Source organism: Lipotes vexillifer, unplaced genomic scaffold, assembly GCF_000442215.2.
Source record: "Lipotes vexillifer unplaced genomic scaffold, Lipotes_vexillifer_v1.1 scaffold890, whole genome shotgun sequence".
NCBI lineage: Eukaryota > Metazoa > Chordata > Mammalia > Artiodactyla > Lipotidae > Lipotes > Lipotes vexillifer.
This window is the reverse complement of record NW_006776053.1, coordinates 1,202,748-1,226,070: the sequence shown is the minus strand read 5'-3', so window position 1 is coordinate 1,226,070 and position 23,323 is coordinate 1,202,748. Positions and strand designations below refer to the sequence as shown.

Here is a 23,323-nt window from a genome sequence, read left to right as displayed (position 1 = left end):
GACATGTGGTATTGCTGCCCACACCTCAGGCAGTATCATGCCGTCTTAACAGATGTTACCATCAATGATTAAACCAGTTGTTTATGTTCTTCTTTAAATTATATTTTTGAAAAAATAAAAGTTAATTTTCAAACAGAATTTTTATCACTTCAGTGAATGGCAAATCAGTATTTTTAATGCACATTAGGATAAATGTATAATTAAGAGTTTAAGCACCACCTAAAATTATGTTTCTCCAATGGGATGCACACACACTTCAGGAAATTGTAGTGGTGGAAAGAAGGTTGGTCTTAATCTGATAGTCTGGTTCTGATATTTAGTTTCTATCACCCTAAGCAAAATACTTCATTTTTCTGAGCATTAGAGTCATCTGTTCCGTGGGAGTGATAATACTAATACTCTCCTCATGGGTTAATTTTACCTATGATACTATCTAACACGTATAGGAGTTCCTTACTCCAGGTGGGGTTGAGGGACAACACGAGCTTTTAAATCTCAGAAGGTGAAATTGGCAAGATGTAAATCTTTAAGATTTGTGGCCCTTTAAACAAAAAGGAAAGCAAGTTGAGTTCCTTCCTCACCTCCAAGACACTGTGAAGTATCAAGTGAGAAATATTCAGTGTTCTATCTGCCAGTGACAGATCTTTGTTCTGTACCTGTGAGCTGAAGCAAAGATGTGTGAGATATCAGTATTGGAAATATGAGTATCTGAAGACTGTCATTGACCCTGGAACAGCAGAGGAGGAATTTTAAGGATGTTTAGAACTTGAAATAAGGTTGAAAGAGAGCTTCTAGACAACAACCAGCATGCATCTAGGTAATATATATCTAGCTATGTTTCTTGACCCAAACTCACAGCAGCCTTGTAAAGCAGACTGTTACCTCCTACTTCATATGCCAGGCCCTATGCTTGGTGCTTTAGCTAAATTATATATTATCCTCACAATACCCCATAAGACAGGTTCCAATAGCCCTCTTTATTCTTAAGTAAACTGAAGTTCAGAGAGATGAAAAAAACTTGTCTGTAATTACACAGACCTGGCAGAAACTGGATTTAGACTCAAGCTTGTCTAATTCTGAGTGTGTAATCTTCTAAGACTAAGAATAATGGCTGCTTTAAGGAAAATGAACTTCCTGTCAGCCTTTCAGTTACCACAGGTAACTGTTAGACTTGGATCCCTTAGCTTTTGAGGCAACCAGCCCTGCCCTAAGGACTTTACAGATTGTTCTTGTTAATTTTTTTTGGAGCCAGGTGTATTATAGCAAAGCTTGCTCTCACATGATGCCATTACTTCTCTGTTAATATTACCCTCTCCAAGCCACCTTCCGCAGTTGCCATCACAAAGATTTTTCAAATATGCCAACATGACCACATCCTCCCCTGCATTCCATCTTATCCTCAGGCTCCTCTGCTAAAGTCCATACTCTTAGCCTGGCATCCAAGGCTGTCTATGATCTGGCCCCAGTTGGCCTCTTCAGCCTTATCTCTTGCTACTCTTCTCTCCCTCTCTCCCTCGCTTCCTCTCTCTCTCTCTCTCTCTCTCTCTCTCTCTCTCACACACACACACACACACACACACGCTTACTTTCAACTTGAAGCTTTTCTGTATACTGTCCACTCAACCTGGAGCACCCTTTTCCTGCCTGCATAAATCATATTTATCCTTTAAGACTCGGTTCAGAAGTTATATTTTCCAGAAAGCTTTGCCAGACACCAGAACCCTTCTGTAATTGCAAATCAGGGGTTCCTTGTCTGTGCCCCTGTATTAAGTGCTCTGTAAACAATGATGGTAATAGTGTTAGTAGTTGTTATTCTTAATGAGGCTGGTCTGCTTTTTATAGTTAGGAAATGCTAAATAGCTTCTTTTTGTTGAATTACATGAGTGGGAAATCAACTGCAAGGGAGCTCTACTGACTGCCTTTGTAGAAAAGAGCCAATGAGGTCAAAATTCTGAGTAATTAAAAAGCAAAAAACCTGTTTTCCTCATCCTGCAAATTAGTCTCAAACCTAAACTAGAAATAAAAAATATTTTATTTAAAAATGGGAGTATTCTTTTTATCTCCCCCACCCACCGCCCCCTTGAATTTATCAAGGCTTTCAAATGCATTGTCTTGGTGGGATATTTGTAACTGTAGGACTATTAATAAGGCTTTCATCTTTGTTGAGCATATTGAATGTATACAGTGTGTTTAGTGTGTATCCAGTGCCTTGGGGGCCAAAAAGTATCTGCTGCCTATGAGCTGGCCTGGAATGATGGAAAGAATATGTGCTTTGGGTCCAGAAAGATCTGTGTTTTAATCTTAGCTTCACTAATTACTACCTTATGCTTTTGGCCAAATAAGTTCTCTTTTTGTGCCTAGACTTCCGTGGGCATGCTTCTTACTGTCTTAACTTATGTTTCCTTCCAGCAATCAGAGAAGATGGCATGCCTGGAGGCCGGAATAAGAGCATTGGGCCAGTCCAGGTGAGTTCTAGGTCTTACTCTTTGTGATCTACCCTGAAAGCTCAGGCCTCCAGATGCTCCTGTAGCTGCTCACCTTGATCCTGTTATCTGCTGCTAGGGGGAGCCATCTTTACTTTCATTCCTGTAAAACTGCTTTTAGAGCCTGGATATGAAAGTGCTTTGAAAATCTTAAATATATAAGATAATGGTTAAAGCTCCACTTGTGATGCCTCAGCTCTTCCTAAGGAGTTTTACAGAAGATGAATCCAATTCTGGTTCTAAAGCATCCAGAGGATTTTTTTTTTTTTTGGCCACGCCACGCAGCTTATGGGATCTTAGTTCCCTGACCGGGAATTGAACCCAGGCCCTCTGCAGTGAGAGCGCAGAGTCCTAACCACTGGACCACCAGGGAATTTCCCAGAGGACTTTTTATGTCAGTCACTTAAGGTTGTAGTTACTTAGCCTGGCAGAAATCATCAAGACTACTTTGCTGTTCAGTATCACTAAAGATATTTCAGCAGAAAGTTCATTGATTGCCTGTTTGTAAAGAAGGGAAGGTAATACCCATTCAGTCCCACAAACATTTACTCAGTATTACTTACTCTGTACCAGGCCCCCTGTACTGTAAATTCAGTGTAGTGGAAAAGACAGATATGTGAACAGACATCATAATACAGTGGGTGATGACAGAGGTTGCCCAGGGATTACAGAAAGAAGGGGCTTCTTTTCTGTATGGACCAGAGCCATGGTTGAGGACTGAAGACACTCAGGAAAGGCTTCCTGGAGAAGATAAAGTTTGAACTGAGTCTTCAAGGAAAAGGAAGAATTAGCTATGTTGAGAAGGGGTGGAAACCCAAGCAGCTTTTATTCCTGCTAGACAGAATAGACTATAAAAGGAATCTTCAAGGAATGGCAAGGAGTTCATTCACTCAGGCTAGAGCACTGGGCACATGTTGTGAAGTGGCAGGAGATAAGGCAGATTCCTTGAGTTTGGAATCAGTTCTCTAAAAAGTGGCCTTCAACTAACTTTGATTATAGCTCCTTCAGTAAAGCCTTTGTGGGGCCAGCCTGCATCGCTTGTTCTTACTTGGCCAGCAGAAGAACTTCATCATGATAGAGAATTGGATTTGCTTACGACCCATGAAGTGAATCCTTCAGTACCCTAGTGGGCAGGGACCATGATTCAAGAATTATGGGAGTAGACCAAGAGGCAACTACTAAAAGGTTTTAAGTAGAAAGAGGGATATGGTCTAATTTGCATTTTGGAAAGATCATTCTAGCCGTGTAAATTGTTTATGAGGAGCTGGGTAAGGGTCAGTGAAACTGGTGGCAGAGAAAAAGCAGTTAAAAGGGTTTTACAGAAGTCCAGGCGAGAGATATAGACAGTGTGGTTTCAAGTAGGACAGTGATAGTGCAGATTGAAGAGAGGGAATAGATTCAAGAAATGTTTAATAGGTAAAATTGATAGGATTTATCCAATTGAATGTGAGGGAATGAGAGAAAGACAGGAATTCAGAGTTGGTTTGAGACAACACTGATGATGTATGAGAGGGTTTTCTGTCACATGAGCTTGGTACACATATGCACTCAGGTGTGGGTTGTGTGCTGCATTCATTCTCTTTTTTAAATCAAACATTTTTATTCATTTATTCAAGTCATATGTGTTTCTTGCAAATTAATTTCGGTCTCCATTCATAGCTGCTCTTTTTTGTGTGGTAAAAAACATGTAACAGGAAATACACCTCCTTAACAAATTGTGAAGTATACAGTACAGTAGTGTCAACTGTATGCACATTCCGTACAGCAGATCTCTAGAACTTCTTAATCTTATCACTGAAACTTTATACCTATTGAACAGCAACTCCTCATTTCGTCCTCCCCCCAGTCCCTGGCAACCACCATTCTACTTTCTGCTTCTAAGAGTTTGACAACTTTTGATACCTCATATAAGTGGGATCATGCAGGACTTGTCCTTCTGTGACTGCCTTATTTTGCTTAGCATAATGTCCTCAAGGTTCATCCATGTTGCAGCATATGACAGGATTCCTTCTTTTTTTTTTTTTTTTTTTTTTTTTTTTTTGCTGTATGCGGGCCTCTCACTGCTGTGGCCTCTCCCGTTGCGGAGCACAGACTCCGGACGCGCAGGCTCAGCGGCCATGGCTCACGGGCCCAGCCGCTCCGCGGCATGTGGGATCTTCCCAGACCGGGGCACGAACCCGTGTCCCCTGCATCGGCAGGCGGACTCTCAACCACTGCGCCACCAGGGAAGCCCAGGATTCCTTCTTTTTTAAGGCTGAGTAATATTCCACTGTATGTATATAGCACATTTTTTGTTTGTTTTTGCTTTGTGTTTTTTGTTTTTAATTTTTATTGCAGTATAGTTGACTTTATGATGTTGTGTTAGTTTCTTCTGTACAGCAAAGTGAATCAGTTATACATATACATATATCCACTCTTTTTTAGATTCTTTCCCCGTATAGGTCATTACAGAGTATTGAGTAGAGTTCCTAGTGCTGTAGAGTAGGTCCTTTTTAGTTATCTGTTTTATATATAGTAGTGTCTATATCTCAATCATAATCTCCCAATTTATCCCCCCCCATTCCCCCCGGTAACCATAAGTTTGTTTTCTACATCTGTGACTTTATTTCTGTTTTGTAAATAAGTTCATTTGTACCATTTTTTAAGATTCTACATATAAGTGATACCATATGATATTTTCTTTGTCTTACTTCACTCAGTATGACAGTCTCTAGGTCCATCCATGTTGCTGCAAATGGCTTTATTTCATTCCTCTTTTATGGCTGAGTAATATTCCATGAGTAGTATGTACCACACCTTTATCCATTCCTGTGTTGATGGACATTTGCTTCCATTTCCTGGCTTTTGTAAATAGAATATAGCACATTTTGTTTATCTATTCATCCATCGATGGACATTTTAGGTTGTTTTAGGTTGCTTCTACCTCTTGGCTAAAGTGAACGTGGCCTTGGCTGCAGTGAGCATGAGAGTGCAGATATCTCTTCAAGATCCTGATTTCAACTCTTTTGGATAAATACCGAGTGGGATTACTGCGTCATATGATAATTCTGTTTTTAAGATTTTGAGAAACCTCCATACTGTTTTCCATAGTCGCCACACCATTTTATTGATATATTCTCACGCAAGTGCACAGGGTTCCAGTTTTCCCCATCCTCTCCAGCACTTTGTATTTTCTGGAGCTTTTTGTTTGTTTGTCTGCTTGCTTGCTTGCTTGTTTGTTTGATACTGGCTATCGTAATACGCATGAGGTGATTTCTCATTATGACTTTGATTTCCATTTCCCTGATGATTAGTGACGTTGAGCATCTTTTCATATGCCTGTTGGGTATTTGTATGTCTTCTTTGGAGAAATGTCTATTCAAGTATTTGCTGCTTTTTTAAAAATTAAATTTATTTTTGGCTGTGTTGGGTTTTTGTTGCTGCACGTGGGCTTTCTCTAGTTGCAGCAAGTGGGGCCTACTCTTCGTTGTGGTGCGCAGGCTCCTCATCGCGGTGGCTTCTCTTGTAGCAGAGCACGGGCTCTAGGTGGGCGGACTTCAGTAGTTGTGGCACGTGGGCTCAGTAGTTGTGGCTTACAGACTCTAGAGTGCAGTCTCAGTAGTTGTGGCACATGGGCTTAGTTGCTCCGCGGCATGTGGGATCTTCCTGGACCAGGGCTCGAACCTGTGTCCCCTGCATTGGCAGGCAGATTCTTAACCACTGCGCCACCAGGGAAGTCCCTAGTATTTGCTTTTTTTAATCAGGCTGATTAATTAGTTAATTGACTGTTGAGTTGTAGGAATTCCTTATATATTTTGAATATTAACCCTTTATCAGATATATAGTTTGCAAAATTTTTCTGGAAGTCGCCTGTTCGCTTTGTCGATTGTTTCCTTTGCTTTGCAGAAGTCTTTTAGTTTGATGTAATCCTATATTTCTATTTTTGCTTTGATGTCATATTCAAGAAGTCATTGACAAATTAGGGGTATGGGATTAACAGATACAAACTACTATATATAAAATAGATAAGCAACAGGATAATACTGTATAGCACAGGGAATTATACCCATTATCTTGTAATAACCTGTAATGGAATAGAATCTGTAAAAATACTGAATCACTATGCTATACACCTGAAACTAACACAGTATTGTAAATCAACTATGCTTCAATTAAAAAAAGAAAAGAAATCATTGCCAAGGCCAATGTCAAGAAGTTTTTTCTCTATGTTGTCTTTTAGGAGTTGTACTGTTTTGGGTCTTATGTTTAAGTCTTTAATCCACTGCGTTACTTTTTGCATATGGCATAAGGTAAAACTCTAATTTTATTCTTTTGCATATGGATATCTGATTTTCCCAACACCACTTGTTTTTTTTTTGTTTTTTTCTGCTGTACGCGGGCCTCTCACTGTTGTGGCCTCTCCCATTGCGGAGCACAGGCTCCGGACGCGCAGGCTCAGAGGCCATGGCTTACGGCCCCAGCCGCTCCGCGGCATGTGGAATCTTCCTGGACCGGGGCACGAACCCGTGTCCCCTGCATCAGCAGGCGGACTCTCAACCACTGCGCCACCAGGGAAGCCCCTATTTTATTCTTTTTGATACTATTGTAAATGAGATTGTTTTCTTAATTTTCTCTTCAGATAATTCATTATTAGCATATAAAAATGCAACTGATAGGCTTCCCTGGTGGCGCAGTGGTTGAGAGTCCGCCTGCCGATGCGGGGGACACAGGTTCGTGCCCCGGTCCGGGAAGATCCCGCGTGCCGCAGAGCGGCTGGGCCCGTGAGCCATGGCTGCTGGGCCTGCGTGTCCGGAGCCTGTGCTCCACAAAGGGAGAGGCCACAGCAGTGAGAGGCCCGCCTACCACAAAAAAAAGAAAAAGCAACTGATTTTCTGTGTTGACTTTGTATCCTGCAGCTTTGCTGAATTCTTATATTCTAATAGTTTTTTGGTGACATCTTTAAGTTATCTACATATAAGATCATATGTCTTCTGTGAACAGAGATAGTTTTACTTCTTCCTTTTTGAGTTAGATGCCTTTTGTTTCTTTTTCTTGCCTTTTGCTCTGGTGAGGCCTTCTAGTGCTATCTTGAATAGATGTGGTAAGAGTGGGCATCCTTGTCTTGATCCTGATCTTAGAGGAAAAACTTTCCATTTTTCACCACTGAGTATGATGGCTATGGGCTTTTCATATATGGACTTATTTGTATTTATTCTTTTTATACTTAGATACAATAGAAAGTTTATCCATTGGGAAGAATTCTTAAGCATTTCCTCAATGAAAAACCTTCTTCACTATTACCTAATGTTTTTTGAGTACCGTCTGTGGCTCTCTCACCATGCCAAGGGATCCTCGGTCATTTACATCTCCAGACTCTATGTTCTCTCCAGAATTGAGGAGGCTGATGCTCAGAAAAACCTATTTCATCTGTCATTGCTTTTGGGTTTTTGATACTGGGCACATAATTTTCCTTTTAGTCTTTTACTGTTTCTAGGTGGTGTGTTAGGAAGAGAGAGCTGTTTTCTCCAAGTTCTTAACTGTGTTTAATTGTAATTAAAAATAAGAAGTGGGCTTCCCTGGTGGCACAGTGGTTGAGAGTCTGCCTGCTAATGCATGGGACGCGGGTTCGAGCCCTGGTCTGGGAGGATCCCACATGCCGCAGAGCGACTAGGCCCGTGAGCCACAACTTCTGAACCTGCGCGTCTGGAGCCTGTGCTCCGCAACAAGAGAGGCCGTGATAGTGAGAGGCCTGCGCACCGCCATGAAGAGTGGTCCCCACTTGCCACAACTAGAGAAAGCCCTCGCACATAAACGAAGACCCAACACAGCAAAAATAAATAAATAAATAAACTCCTACCCCCAACATCTCGGGGAAAAAAAAGAAAAAGAAGTGATAGAATTTCCATTTATTGAGCACCTATTGTGTACCTTCACTTAATAACTTTATCTTAGATTAACCTCCCAAGTCTATCTGACTCAAACCTGTATGCTTCTTTGCTCTAGCACCCAGTGAGGGAATCATGAGCTATGAGGGAAGTGGTATTATCTCCATTTTACCAATGAGGGAGCTAAGGCTCAGAGAACTTGAGTGACTTGCCCAACAGTAAGTACCCAGCAAGGAAGTGACAGATGAGATTTACACCCAGATTCAAGCACTCCCAACAAGTTCCATCCCCTGTTCAATGCGTTAATGATTGCTTAGTATCCCATGAGACCCTCAGGGAGAGACAAGTACAGTCCAACTTTGACTTCCAGCTGGAATAAGCTTGATTTTACCATAACTGGCCCTTTTTACCAAGCTCAAGTACTTCCATGACCTCGACGTTCTGGTTTTGCTCTCACCACCATCACTGAGGCTGCACATTCGGGGCCTCAGTAGATGGCTTGTAATTTGATGGCAATTTGTCTTCATGTGTCTTGTAAAATGTAAACAATGATTTCAGTGTTCTAAGGACCTCTAAGAGAAAAGATTTGGGTTTTTTTTGCTACATGTGACTGAATAAAAAAAGACAAACCCTCTAATTCAATATGCAACCCAAACTATTTAAAACTAATCATTCAACTTGAGCACCAGTTAAACATTTCTCGTTTTCCCTCAAAGTCCTCTGTGTTGGCTAACTTCCAGTTCTAAATGCCTTTTTATATCTATGATTGGAGCAGCTCAAGGTTCCCTCACAGGCAAAGAAGTATGTAGGTTTGTGTCAGACAGACATGGGAGAAAATGTCCTCCCAGGCTTACCATAGGGACAAGAAACAAATTCATCTGGCTCTTTTTCCTTAGCACTCACTCTCATTCTGTGTGCTGACTTTAACCAGCTTGGCCTCAACTCTGGATTAAACACTTTAGAGAAGTGTGTGTCCACTCCCTATATGGCATAGTAGCTAGAGCACTGGACTGAATACTTGGCTACTTTGGTCTCTTCCTCAAACTCCTGCTCAGACATGGGCAGGTCAGTTTGCTTGTCGGAGCTACAGTTTCTTCTTTTATTCAGTAGGCTTAGAAATGTCTTTCTTACTAAGAGATCTCATGCAAAGGTATATAGTCAGTACTTAGTAGGTGGACATTTATTCATTTATCCAACATGCATTTATTTGAGTACTGCTTTTTTCTAGATCCTGTCATAGCCTAAGGTCTTACAGAGGATATTTTTATGAGACATTACCATAAGTGCTATAAAAATAACAATGATAATCAAGATATCATTGTCAGCCTTCCATAATAGTTGTTCTGTGCTAGGCCCTTTTCTAAACATGTGATAATATATTAATTAATTTAAATCTCAAAACAGTCCTATGTGATAGATACTATTATTCTCTCCACTATACAGATGAAGGAACTTAGGTTTAAATAGTTGTATGACTTGCCCAAGATTGTACAACTAGAAAGTGGCAGAACCTGGATTAGAACAAAGGTGATTTGAGTGTAAAATTCAAACTCTGAACCGTTATGGTATTCTGCCTCTCTCAGAATACACAGAATTATGAGTGGATAGAAGGAGAACCTAAAATTCTGTCTGCGCTTAGTAATAGAAGGATTCAAAAAGAAGCTGATATTTGAATTGGGTCTTAAATGGCAAGTAGGAGTTTGTTATTGAAGAGTGGTGTTTCAACGGCAGGAAAGAATAGACTAAGGACAAAGAGGAGTGTTGAGGAACCTAGAGGCTTTGTGGCTGGGAGGAGGGTAAATGGACAAAAGGAATGCCATGGTGAGCCATAGTGCTGGCAGGCAGGCAACCAAGCTGTCCTAAGATTAGTGAGAGAGAGACCTGGAGTATGTGGGTGGAGGGGAGGGAATTTGGCTTTCTCTCTAGAGAGTTCTAAGAATCCCCATGACGTTTAAATAAGTTCTCAGTCCTAAAGAAGGAACACCCAGTCTAACATATATCAATTCCTTGTCAAAGATATCAGAGGAAGAGATCGAAAGGATTATGTCTGGGCAGGAATTTGAGGAAGAGGCCACTCACTGGAGCAACCATGGTGACAGCGACCACAGTTCCCCTGGGAACAGGGCTTCAGAGAGCAACCAGCCCTCACCAGGCTCCACACTGTCCTCCAGGTGAGCTTCAAGGCAAACCCAACATCATCTAGGGATCACCCAAAGAATGGACCCACAAGCAACCTCTGAGCTGGGCTGGGTATTCCTGCCAGTCCGTCTCAGCCATTGTACTCTTGCTTCCTCAGTCTTTTGGGGTTGGGGTGACGATGATGCAAAGCAGCATTTTACAGCCCATTTTTTAGCTAAAGACCTTGAAAATGTCAGCAGTCTCTTCTGCAGATTGATAAAGTGCTATAGCCACTATCCGTGCCCATACATTCTTCACCTAACAGAATAACATTTTAATTGTAGCTCTTTCCTCTCACTTACTTTATCATTTTTAAAAAAAACCACATTGACAATATCGAATTAAGTTATCATTTCTCTGCCTCAGCAAGAGTGAAGATTTTTCACATTATAAATTTTAGGAAAAAGTGAAAACTTTTCAAGTTAGATTTGCTGGTGTCATGAAATACCAGTTTGAAGACTCTTGGTTCTAGAATGATATCTTAAGTTAGTTGTTAGGTGTGAAATATAGCCATCAGCTACCAAGGAAGATTTTCTTTCTCCAGAAATCTTTATTTTAGGACAGGGGTTGAGAAACATTTTTTATAAAGGCCAGATAGTAAATATTCTAGGGTTTGCAATCCACACAGTGTAGGTCTCAACTACTCAGTTCTGCCATTGTAGTGTGGAAGCAGCCAGAGACAATATGTAAGTGAATGAGTGTGGCTGTGTCTAATAAAACTTCATTTACCAAAACAGGCCATGGGCCATAGTTTGCCAGCCCCTGTTACAGGAGGGGTCATCTAGGTAAAACTAGTTGACTGTTAGATTTCTCCAAGAAAGGTGGGGAAGATAAGAATATTCCTTTCTCTTGATATTTCACTATAACTTTCATTCATTCGTTTGCTCCTTAGTTTGTTCCTTCCTTTGAATGTTTAGGGAGTTGTTGGCCACATGCCAGGTTCTTTGCTAGGTGCTGGATTTGTTTTGTGGCCTGGCAAGGCACCTAGCCTGTTTCTGACTTAGTTGTCCTAGCAGTATAAAATATAAACACTCACCTTTGTCATCATAGTCTATGAATATTCTATGAAACTCTCCAAATGTGGCACCTGTACAGAGAGGTCATTTAACCAGTGTTTTTCAGTATAGCTCTGCCAAGTTCTGGGTGTCCAAAGGTGAGCCACACATATGCACATTTGCACAGAGACCCCATCTAGTAGGGGAGACATGCGTGTAACCATTGATTATGTCCTTAGCTTAATGAAGACAGAGTGCATGGCCAGAGAACACCTGAGCCACCTCCTAGCTCACTTCCTTTGAGTAGGCAGTAGACCTGCGATGTTTCTGCTTGACATGAGACTTTTCTCTCCAGTAGGTCTGTGGAACTAAATGGATTCATGGCATTCAGGGATCAATATATGGGAATGTCTGTGCCTCCACACTATCAATATATACCGCACCTTTTTAGCTATTCTGCCCACTCTCCACTTCTGCCCCCACAAGCTCGCAGCCTGGATCCCCAGTCATATAGTCTGATTCATCAGCTGGTGTCAGCCGAGGACCTGGAGCCATTGGGCACGCCCATGTTGATTGAAGATGGGTGAGTGAGCCTTGGTCTTTTTAGCCCTGTAGCTTCAAAGTGGTCCCTACCCCACACCCATCTTCATCCCTGGCTGCTGTACCCCAGGCTTTGGAATGAGTTGGGGGATAATAAGCAATGACTCGAGCATCAGAGGACAAATCTTTGCTTATCGTTGAAGTTAGTGGTCCCTCATTTTTCTCTTGAGCATCTTTTCTCATAGAGTGGGGGCTATTAGTCAATCCCTATGGAGTTGGGATTAAAGGACTTTTGTTTCTAGTTGGGCCGAGGTACGCCAGTCTCTGGATGGGTCTGAGTGCTTCTGTGCCAGAGATGAGCTGTAATTCTGGGAATAATCATACATTAAGTTTAGGCTTCTTAACAGGGCACTCAAGGCACTAACTGGTTGTGGCCTGTCTGTATCCCTAGTCAACATACTCATCAGTAGCCTAGGGCCGTGTGCTCTGTGTGCAGGCCTGAGTGGGTGGAAGGAATACTCTTTCAATCCTGTCAGCTCTGCCTGAGTAGATAATAATTCAGCCCACCCATTGCTGTACTCATTATTCATTTAGCCTGGAGCATAGGCTGTTTGAGTGTTATTAAGCTTAGACCGCCCCCTCTGCTCCAAAAGGTATCCTGAGATTTCTTAAGCTAGTTTCCAATTTGAGAAGAGGAAATTCAAATGTCTGCCACAAGAAGGCCACCACCAAAACCTTTATAAATCTGATGTGGGGGTGTGGGGAAGAGTCATGACAGGGGCCTTGAGAGAAAGAAAACTGGGACCCTATCCCCTCCAGCCCAGAGATGAGAAATGCCCTGCTCCTTCCATCCCGCAGTAGCTTAGTTTCCTGAACTCGCACCACCAGGGGGTGCAATGAGAGCAAGAAGAGCTTCTGAACCTGTTCTCTTCTCTTTCAGCCATCTCGCCCCAAGGCTCATTTTTGTGCCATTCCCTGTATTGAGTAGGCACCAGATTCACCCTAATGGAGCTCTCATTTCCAAAACTGGTGCAAAAGTGACTGGGAATTTTCTTCTAACACACGGAGCATTAAAAGTCATGCTCCCTGATAATTGAACAAATTTCGAAGCCTCCTTTCCCCTTTGCAACCTTTTCTTAATCAAATCTGCTCCTCCAGCCCTGAGCTTACTACTGGCACCAGTCCTGTCCCTTTATCATTAAACTGAATTGAATGGAGCTGGAGATGCTTGGTCAAGGGCAAGGAGTTCACTGCCAGAGACCCTTTGTGCCCTTAGGAGTACTCTCTCCCTTTGCCCCCATCCTCACCATTCTGGCCACTAGAAGTAACTTTCTCCTGTTCCTACCCACCCCACCCCCCCCAGATATGCTGTGACTCAAGCAGAGCTATTTGCCCTGCTTTGCCGCCTGGCTGACGAGCTGCTTTTTAGGCAGATTGCCTGGATCAAGAAACTGCCTTTCTTCTGCGAGCTCTCAATCAAGGATTACACGTGCCTCCTGAGCTCTACGTGGCAGGAATTAATCCTGCTGTCCTCCCTCACTGTTTACAGCAAGCAGATCTTCGGGGAGCTGGCTGATGTCACCGCCAAGTACTCACCCTCTGATGAAGAACTACATAGGTGAGAGCTGCTGGCTGGGGAGAAAGTCTCAGGCAACCAAACCATTGTCACCTCTGCAAGGCAGGGCTGCCTGATACTCCAAAGGATGGGCATTAAAGCCGCACGTGGCTGGACTTGAATCTTCACTCTGCTGCTGACTAGCTTTGTAACTTTGGTCAAGTCTCTGATCCTCAGGTTCTGAATTTATAAAGTGGGGTAATGACAGTATCTCCCCAACAAGGTAGTTGTGAGGAATAAATGATAATGTGCAGCAAAGCTTAGCAAGTGCTAAGCTGTTATTTTGGTCACATCTAGATTACTGAGATAAGATAATGTATCTGGAAAGAACATTTCCTACAAGGTGAGGGGCTCTGAGCTGTAGTTTATAATCCAAGAAAAAGACTCAGGAATTATTGTGGTACCTACTGTGTGCCAAGCACTGGGCTTGGTATTTTACATTATTATCTTTCTTTGTCACAGTCTCCAGTACTGTAGGTGTTATGCCCATTTTATAGATGAGAAAACTGAAGTTCAGAGGGGCCTACCCTTGAGGGTTTTGGATTTGAACCTATGCCTGCCCAACTGAAAGTCTAGGCTCTTTCACTGGATCTCAGATGCAGTGAGATAAGAGAATGGGACTGAAATACTAAACTGTCCTCCTCAGTGCTTTCTGGCATAAAGTTTCATCGCAGCCAGCTAGGATCCTTCTAACCTCCCTGCCTAGAGCAGGTCTTTTACTCACTCACTTTGGAGACCTGGAGCACATGGTAACACCCCAAAATCAGGAAAAATGATCTCTTGATTCAATTTTTCTGACTTACTGATTTATCCATGTGAAACATGAAGTTTAAATTGCATTTAAAAGTCCTTTCAATAGTTCACCTTTATTAGACAGTTTAAAATAATGGAAGTCACGGGATTCCAGAGCACCAAGAGAGAGGGAAGAAAAGGTTCCTCCATCGAAGAAAGCTGGAGAAGGTAGAGTACCAGCCCCCAAACTTCTCTGCACAGGACTGAGGTGCATCTCCCTCTGCCACTTAATCACCATGGCATAAAGATAAGTTGAGACTTAGGCTGGGAGCGAAGCTCTAACACCTTCAAGGGCCCTTTGCACAGCTGAGGGAGGGAGGAGTCTGGGTACTTTCTCCCCCTGGTTTTCTAATATTTCCTTATTAATGATGCTTACAGGCTTGATGGTAATCTATAAATGACAGAGTTTTTAACCCAGATGACATTTTGTCCTTAAACAGAGCCGTCTGATTTTGCAGATAACCTAACCCCTTGTCTTGAGCCTCTAATTCATTGTTTCCATCAAATTCCTGTCTCCTGCTCTGTATCTCTGGGCTGACTGAGTGTTTGGATAGCAGTCAGCCTGCTCTAATATTGTCAGGGTTTGCAGAGCTGGCCCAGTGAGCCCGGCCTCCCTATTTGCCTGGAATCCTCCAGTGCAGCCTGAGGCTGCCTACAAAGTCAGCCTGTGGGCTCCCCTCTCTATAGGATGGTGAGTTTCCCCATGCCCTCTGCAGGTAGGCAAGGATCACTGGCCATGCAGGGTTCTCCGTGGCTTTAAGCTTCATGAAAGACACCCCATCCCACTGTTTCCAATCCCTTGAGCCCCGAGAGCAAGGCAGGGACCAGTAGCAGCTGAACTAGTGAGGGAAGTTTTATTTTCTAGGAAGGGTCCTTACCAAGGAGAATCTAGAGCTGCACTATCAAGTATAGTAGCTGCTAGCCTCAGGTGGCTATTTAAGTTACTTAAAATGAAAAATTCAGTTCCTCATTTACAGTAGCCACATTTCAAGTGCTCAGGAGCTACATGTGGCTAGTGGCTACTGTATTGGACAGTTGCAGATATATATATATATTTCCATCGTCACAGAAAGTTATATTGAACAGTGCTAACTCTGGAACACATGTTGCAGCTGAGCTTGCAAGTGGGTTCTGAGGATAAGAAGTAGATTCGTTGTTAGGACTCTCACTCCACTGTGGAATCCTTCAATGGAAATACAAGTTAAACTTCAACATGTTAGTTCAACATGCCCATTTATTGAGCACCTGTTGTGTGTGCCTGGAGGAGGGGTGTTGGGATAACAGATAATACAGACATGGTTTCTAAGGTGAGAGCCCGTATTCTTGGTTTAGGGGATTGGGGGGCAAATAGAAGCAGATTGAATCTACAGTTCAGGGTGATATTAGTGGAGATTGAGGGGCATATGAGGGACTGTGAAAGCATAGACTAAGGAGTGACTACCTCTACTTGCATAATCAGGGAATGGTTGCCAAAGAGGAAAAGACATTTGAGCTGCATCTTGAAGTGGCATTTTTCTAGGTAGATGTAGAGAATAAGAGGCAGGCAGGAGAATAACACAGAGTCCTAGAAGTTAGAGATTCTGGGTGGTTGGTTTGTGCAGATAACCAAAAAGCAATCCTGTGGATTAGGGTATAGAGAGAATATATCTGAGAGGCAGAGAAATTAGGGGAGAAATGACAGGAGAGAAAGGTACAAGAAAGACGAGAGTCATGAAGGTGCTCAATTGCTAATCAAAAAAACTCGGATTTTATTGTGTGAATAGTATTAAGTCATGGGACATTTTTAAGTAGAGCAATTACATGTCAAGTTTGCATTTTGGAAAGATCCCTGTGGCTGTAAAGTTCAGGATGGATTGCATAGACAAGGCTAGAAGACAGTGGCTGTGTAGGAAGCTGTTCCATAGCCCAGGTAAAAATAAGTCCTGGACAAGGCAGCAGTGACCATGGGAATAGAGAGGGCAGCACAGAGTTAAGAGATGACAGGGAGGTAAAGTCAGTGGGACCTCAGTGAGTGGAAAAGTTGGGGATACTGCCAGGCAGGTGGGCACCAATTCTCTTAGCCAAGATAATGGAGCCTGGGAAGACCAGGTTGAGAGATGAGCCACTCTGAGTTTGACTTGGGGTCTGTTGAGTCTGAGATGCATGTGGAACTGCCCAGGAGGCCAGAGGAAATGGAAGTACGAGAACCTTTGGAATCAGGTTCATCACTGTAAGGCTGTGGAGAGCATGGAGTCTGTAATTGGCCACAGCTCTTCCCTACCTTGCCTACTCTGGCATTACTCCCACTCCCACAAAATGCCTTTACTTTTTCACAACTGTTGAGTGCAAGCGAGTTCCTGCTGTCATGAAAGACTTTTCCCAGATGATACATGACCACCTCCTTTTCTCTTCTCAAATATTGAATCAAATTTATGGTGCCCATTTTCCTTAATCAGGCTGTTATCAGACAGTGAGCCGGGTGAATTTGATTTAAAGCAGATTGTAGCACCAGCCAGTGACTGCTCCTGGCCCTAATCAAGACTCCTTCACTCTTAGGAGAAGATGCCTTGCACTAGATGGGCTTTAATGGGCACTTCTATCTCGTGAACACTAGCTTCATTTCTTCCAGATCTCTGGAAAGTTGCCTCAGAGCTTCCCTGCTAAGACCCTAGCTGTAAGGTTCAGGAAACACAGCCTTTTCTTTTTGCTGTGATAACACGAGTGATGCTGCTGCTCCTGTTAATAATGATAGTAGCTAACAATTATAGACTGTTTATTGTGCCAAATTCCATCTTAAGTGCTTTGCAAACATTTGTTTAGTCCTCACCACTTCCCTAAGAGACTGTACTAATATTAACCCTGTTCCACACATGAGGAAGGAGCATGAGGTTCAGAGAGGTGAAAACTCAAGGCTCTAAAGCTAAAAGAGATGGAGTTGAGATTATCATCTAGATCTTTTGTGCTCTAAAGCCCAGATTCTTCACCATTACTAAATTTTTCAGCCTTCTCAAAAGTTTGACTTTCTGGAATGTGTCCTGGAGCTGCAGTCTTACTTTTCACCTTGGAGTCTATATGTGGGTGCTGAGATGGCAATTCCTCTAAGGATGTGGCTGATGACTGCTTCTGGGAGTAGATGCATTTAGATGAGTGAAAAAGAGACAACTGGGCCTTTCAGCCCCCTTAATGGGACATAACTTACACAGTGTCAGCTTCAATTGCTGACTGAATGGTCCAGTGGTTTGGGGGATCCTGGCAGGAATGTTTTCCTTGTCCTAACATGCTTGTGTAATGGTAACCTAGAAGAAGAATGGGTGTGTTTGTCCAACTTTCAGGCTTTGAATGTTGATAATTTGTAGACAGGGAATACAGGGGCGTTAGAACTGTGGAGTGGGCAGATGTGGAGGAGGCACGGCTGCAGGAGAAAGCAAGCCCATGGAACAGAGAACAATTTGTTTATCAAGGGGCGGGATGCGGGGTGTGGAGGAAATCTTTGCAGTCAGGCTGTGGAGACTGAGTGGGGGCTGCTGGGCTAGCTGCCAGGGGTCCATGCTGGTTGCCTATCCTAGGAAGCTTGGGAAAGAGGGTATGTGCTCTCCCCAAGAGAGAGGGCAGATCTGGGTCATATACTCAGGCCAGGCATGTGGGAGTTCCTTTGTGTCCCACAGGTCAAGACTCAACTGGGAATAGGTTTAGCATTGCTGTCTAGGGGTCTGGCTGGTAGCCACACACCTGCAGGTTCTGCAGAGCCAGAGTGAGCACTTGGGGCAAGAGGTTACTGATGAGGGGAGAGAGTGTTATCTTTACTTGCTATACTGCTCGGCCACCAGACAGATGCTGACACTGCTGCATCCTCCTTTTTTAAGCCCTACCCCATCCCATCTCTTCCCCACCCTTCCAAACAGATACTGATGGGCATTTTCATTAAAGACCTTTTCCCTCTCAAGAACAGAAGTAGCTGACAAAGTACTTTGATGAGGAGTGATCTTCACTCACAGGCATACTGCTTCCTGCAGGTCTCAGCACCATGGAGGCAGCGGAGGGGCAGTTCTATGCACTGCAGCGAGTCCGACACCCACTTTGGGTTGGGCCCTGAGCTGAGTTGCTCTGGGAGCACAGACCTCCTGAGGTATCCCCTGTGGTAGCATGTGGTAGCCTTTCCCAGTTGCCAGTTAAGAACAAGACAGTCAGGGAATGGACAGTGTAGTGCTGAGAAAGCAACAGATTTGGAATGAGAAAACTTGGGTTTAAACCTTGTCCCCACCACCACTAATTTGTTTTATTCACTTAGAACTTTGGAGAAGGCATCTCTTCTGCCTCCTCTTCCCTAACATGAAGGTGATATTACTTTTCTCACAGATTATCAGGAGGGTAAAATGTAAGAATACAATAACGGCACAGTAAATAACCTCTCTGAGCCTTTGTTTCCACAAGTGAACAAAGAGAATTATAGTATCATTTTTTGTGGATTTATTGGAAGTATCCAATGAAATGATGTATGTAAAATATTTAACAAAGGGCCTGGCAAGTAGCAAACACTCAACAAATGGTAGAATAATAGATATGGTTATTATAGTGGTTATTAAATGTAAGTGTGTCTATCAGCCAATCTAAGAACGTATTAATAAAGTTGTAAAAGCTACTGAGCCAGGAGCAGAGAGAAACATGGTAGTTCAAACTAGTAAACTGGGACCCAGAGGGTCAGGGCTCCGGATTGCAAGTAGCTGCTGCTGTGGCTCCCCCTGGTGCTTGAGAAGTACAGGTGCTGCTGGCCCCAACAGGAGCCAGTCTTTCCCCAGGGAAGAGAAAATGTCCTGCCTGGCCAGGAAGCCAAGCCCTTGCGAAGCCTTCACAGTCAACACAGAAAGCACTAGGACCCAGACAGCAGTAGTACATTCCCAGGAGTTCTGGACCCTACCCAGATAGGGGCTTCTTGCCTAGCATGGGGCTGTAGTACCCTGATCTGAACAAGTCACCAGGAAGCAACTCTGAGGCTAAGCATCTCTCTGTGACTCAGCTGCATCAGAGGCCTGTCTGGAACACCTAGAAGAGTGGATGCTGGGCCTGACCCCAGCTTTTATAAACTATTTCCCCACTAAGCCTTTGCCTCCTTGGTTTGGGAGTTTCTCCATTTCTGGTATAAGATATTACCCACTGTGGCACAGAGTATTAGTCCCCCAGCCTAGGGCTCCTTTGCCTAAAACTTGGTGTTTCCCCAAGGAATTAACTCCTAATCCAAAGAAAACAGCATGGGGGCTTCCCTGGTGGCACAGTGGTTAAGAATCCACCTGCCAGTGCAGGGGACATGGGTTCGAGCCCTGGTCTGGGAAGATCCCACATGCCGCTGAGCAACTAAGCCCACGCGCCACAACTACTGAGCCTGTGCTCTAGAGCCCGCGAGCCACAACTACTGAGCCTGTGCTCTAGAGCCCGCGAGCCACAACTACTGAGCCTGTGCTCTAGAGCCCGCGAGCCACAACTACTGAGCCTGTGCTCTAGAGCCCGCGAGCCACAACTACTGAGCCTGTGCTCTAGAGCCCGCGAGCCACAACTACTGAGCCTGTGCTCTAGAGCCCGCGAGCCACAACTACTGAGCCTGTGCTCTAGAGCCCGCGAGCCACAACTACTGAGCCTGTGCTCTAGAGCCCGCGAGCCACAACTACTGAGCCCATGTGCCACAACTACTGAAGACCGCGCTCCTAGAGCCTGAGCTCCGCAACAAGAGAAGCCACCACAATGAGAAGCCTGTGCACTGCAACTAGAGAAAGCCCGCGTGCAGCAACAAGGACCCAATGCAGCCAAAAATAAATAAAATTAAAATAAATTAAAAAAAAAAAGAACACTCCTGAAAGAAAAAACATTAAAAAAAAAAAAAAAAGCAGCATGTTCAGCATTGAGTCTTCCCTGCTAATGGATGCCACCTCAGATATTGAGAAAATCAAGGCCTTAGGGAGTTAGCCCAGATTCGGTTCTAGCTCTGCTACCAACTAGCTGTGTGCTTGTGGACCAGTCCCTTCTATTCTTTGAACTTCAGTTTCTCATCTGTACAATGGTGATTATAATCTCACCTAGCACGTAGGGCTGAGAAAACTAAATGAGATAATGCACATAAAGTGCCCAGCACAGAAACTGGCATGACATGGAGGCTCAATTTATGTTTCCCTCCCTCCCTCTCTAGCTGAAGTCAGGGATACCAGTAGAAATGTTCACTGTGCATAACCTCAGCCATGCTGGAAACAGTGAACTTAAATACAATCAGCAGCTTTTTCTTCATTTTGGCAGTAGCTCACATAGAGTCACCATGGTAGCTGCCATTGTTACTACAGGCTGCATCGCAACAACAGCAGTATCTTAACGATGTCATACTTCTCTGCATTTACATCCCAACCCCCCATGACCCTTGTTACCCCAAGCAGGCAAGCATTATTTTACAGAGGAGGTCCTCAAAGCTTAGAGAGGTCAGAGGACTTTCCCAAGGTCTCATAGCTTGTATGTGATGGAGCTGGATTTGAACTTAGATTTGATTGACCCCAACCGACCTTGGGAAGAGCAGCTCGTATGAGCTGCCTTGGCCTCTAGACAAACCATGGATTCACCTGTCTTTACAAATGTGTCTGGATTCCATTTCCCCCAAGCTCAACCTCTTTCCTATCTTAGCTGCCTTAAGGAGCTGTAGGTGACTTCTTTCTCCCTTCCATTACCTCCACTGGTAATCAGAGCCCATTATTAACACCGGTGTCTGTTCCCCAGATTTAGTGATGAAGGGATGGAGGTGATTGAGCGGCTCATCTACCTGTATCACAAGTTCCATCAGCTAAAAGTGAGCAATGAGGAGTATGCTTGCATGAAAGCAATTAACTTCCTAAATCAAGGTGAGTAACTGGGGGTGGGAAGAAAAGACTTTTTTTTTGTCAGTGAATATTTGCCCTTTTGCCTTCATGTTTCACCCCTACCCCCTTTACCCTCAGGACTGTCACACAATCTGTCACACCATGTGGGTACCGATCTTGGAAGTCCTGTGCTGCCCTCATCATCATTCTGCCCCACTATAGCGCAGAGCATGGTTTGGATTTTTTTTCTTCAAACCTAAATGCCACAGCCTCTATAACTCATAGAGGAAGGAAGAGGATTTGCTTTGTTTAGTCAGTTTTAATGCATTTAAACACAGACATCAAGGACAGTACATGCGTCATTTAAAATATGCACCAAGTTTACCAGCGACTGAAGAAGAGCAGAGTGACTGATGAAACTACTGGAGATAAGGGATCTGTGACAGGCTGACGGGCCCCTTCAGGGCAGAGCGGGGGTGCACAAAACTCACACACCCATAGAAGAGTGGTGGGTATGATTTACATGGAGTATTACCTGCAGAGAGGCGCTTGGTAGCTGCTGGTAAGCAGAGTATGCAAGGAGAATTTGTGTTCCCTTTCTTCCAGAGTAGCGTATGAGTACTCTACTCTCAGAGTGGGGCTGGGCTGTTTTGCTGCCTACGACATTGAAAATGTTGTGTTCCTGTATTCAGTTTCCTAGTCCAGAGACTCTTGATCCCCTCCTCTTTGCCCACTCCTCCCTCAGTACTGACCTCTTCCTCTTGCTTCTGCACCTTTCATGCATTTATCTGGTGTTCTGTGTGCCTCCCTTGGGCCAGGCCCTGTGTTGAGCATTAAAGACACTGAAATAAATTAGATCCCAGGTTCCTGGCCTCAAGAAGTATACATTCTGATGGCACTTGTTACATTGCTTGAGCCTCAGATGGGGGGAGATCAGTAACAACTACTTGGAGGACCAGAAATCTGAGATCTGGGCCTCAAAGGCTGGGTAAGATTTATATATAGAACATTTATATTCTATATATGAAAAAGGGGGATTGTGTGTGTTTGTACGTGTATATGAACACACTATATTATATATATATATATATATAGAGAGAGAGAGAGAGAGAGAGAGAGAATGAGAGAGACGTCTACGGGCATACCTTGGAGATATTGCAGGTTTGGTTCCAGACCAGCACAATAAAGTGAATATTGCAATAGAGTGAGTCACATGAATTTTTTGGTTTCCCAGTGCTTGTGAAAGTTATGTTTATACTATACTCTGATCTCTTAAGTGTGCAGTAGCATTATGTCTTAAAAAAGAGTACATACCTCAAAAAAATATTGCTATAAAATGCTAACCATCATTGAGCCTTCAGCGAGTTGTAATCTTTTTGCTGGTGGAGGGTCTTGCCTCAGTGTTGTTTTTGTTTGTTTGTTTTAATTTATTTTTTAAATTTATTTTTGGCTGCATTGGGTCTTCGTTGTTGCATGTGGGCTTTCTTAGTTGCGGCGAGCGGGGGCTACTCTTCGTTGAGGTGGGCAAGTTTCTCATTGCGGTGGTTTCTCTTGTTGCCGAGCACGGGCTCTAGGCACTTGGGCTTCAGTAGTTGTGGCACACAGGCTCAGTAGTTGTGGCTCGCGGGCTCTAGAGCACAGGCTCAGTAGTTGTGGTGCACGGGCTCAGTTGCTCTGCCGCTTGTGGGATCCTCCCGGACCAGGGCTCGAACCCGTGTCCCCTGCATTGGCAGGCGGATTCTCAACCACTGCGCCACCAGGAAGCCCTTGCCTCAGTGTTGATGCTGCTGACTGATCAAGGTGGTGGTTGCTGAAGGTTGGGGTGGCTGTGGCAATTTCTTAAAATAAGACCACAGTGACATTTGCCACGTCAATTGACTTTTTCTTTGATGAACGAACTTTCTGTAGCATGCAATGCTGTTTGAACATTTTACCCACAGTAGAACTTCTTCCAAATTTAGAGTCAGTTCTCTCCAGCCCTGCTGCTGCTTTATCAACTAAGTTTATGTAATATTCTAAATCTTTTGTTGTTATTTCAGCGGTCTTCACA

The 23,323-nt window shown here is 43.7% G+C and overlaps 1 protein-coding gene and 1 non-coding gene across 2 annotated transcripts in view; one reads left to right on the top strand and one right to left on the bottom strand.

Annotated features, from left to right (window-relative positions):
• NR6A1 (nuclear receptor subfamily 6 group A member 1) overlaps positions 1 to 23,323 on the top strand; it is a 218,897-nt gene that overhangs the window by 176,353 nt on the left and 19,221 nt on the right. The window contains exons 4-8 of the mRNA XM_007450257.1: positions 2,410 to 2,465; positions 10,364 to 10,518; positions 11,879 to 12,103; positions 13,424 to 13,678; positions 21,194 to 21,315. Coding sequence (XP_007450319.1) covers positions 2,410 to 2,465; positions 10,364 to 10,518; positions 11,879 to 12,103; positions 13,424 to 13,678; positions 21,194 to 21,315 — 813 coding nt within the window. The remainder of the gene's footprint in view (positions 1 to 2,409; positions 2,466 to 10,363; positions 10,519 to 11,878; positions 12,104 to 13,423; positions 13,679 to 21,193; positions 21,316 to 23,323) is intronic.
• On the bottom strand, positions 2,784 to 2,856 carry TRNAE-CUC (transfer RNA glutamic acid (anticodon CUC)). Its single transcript has one exon. It is a non-coding gene; the product is annotated as a tRNA-Glu (tRNA).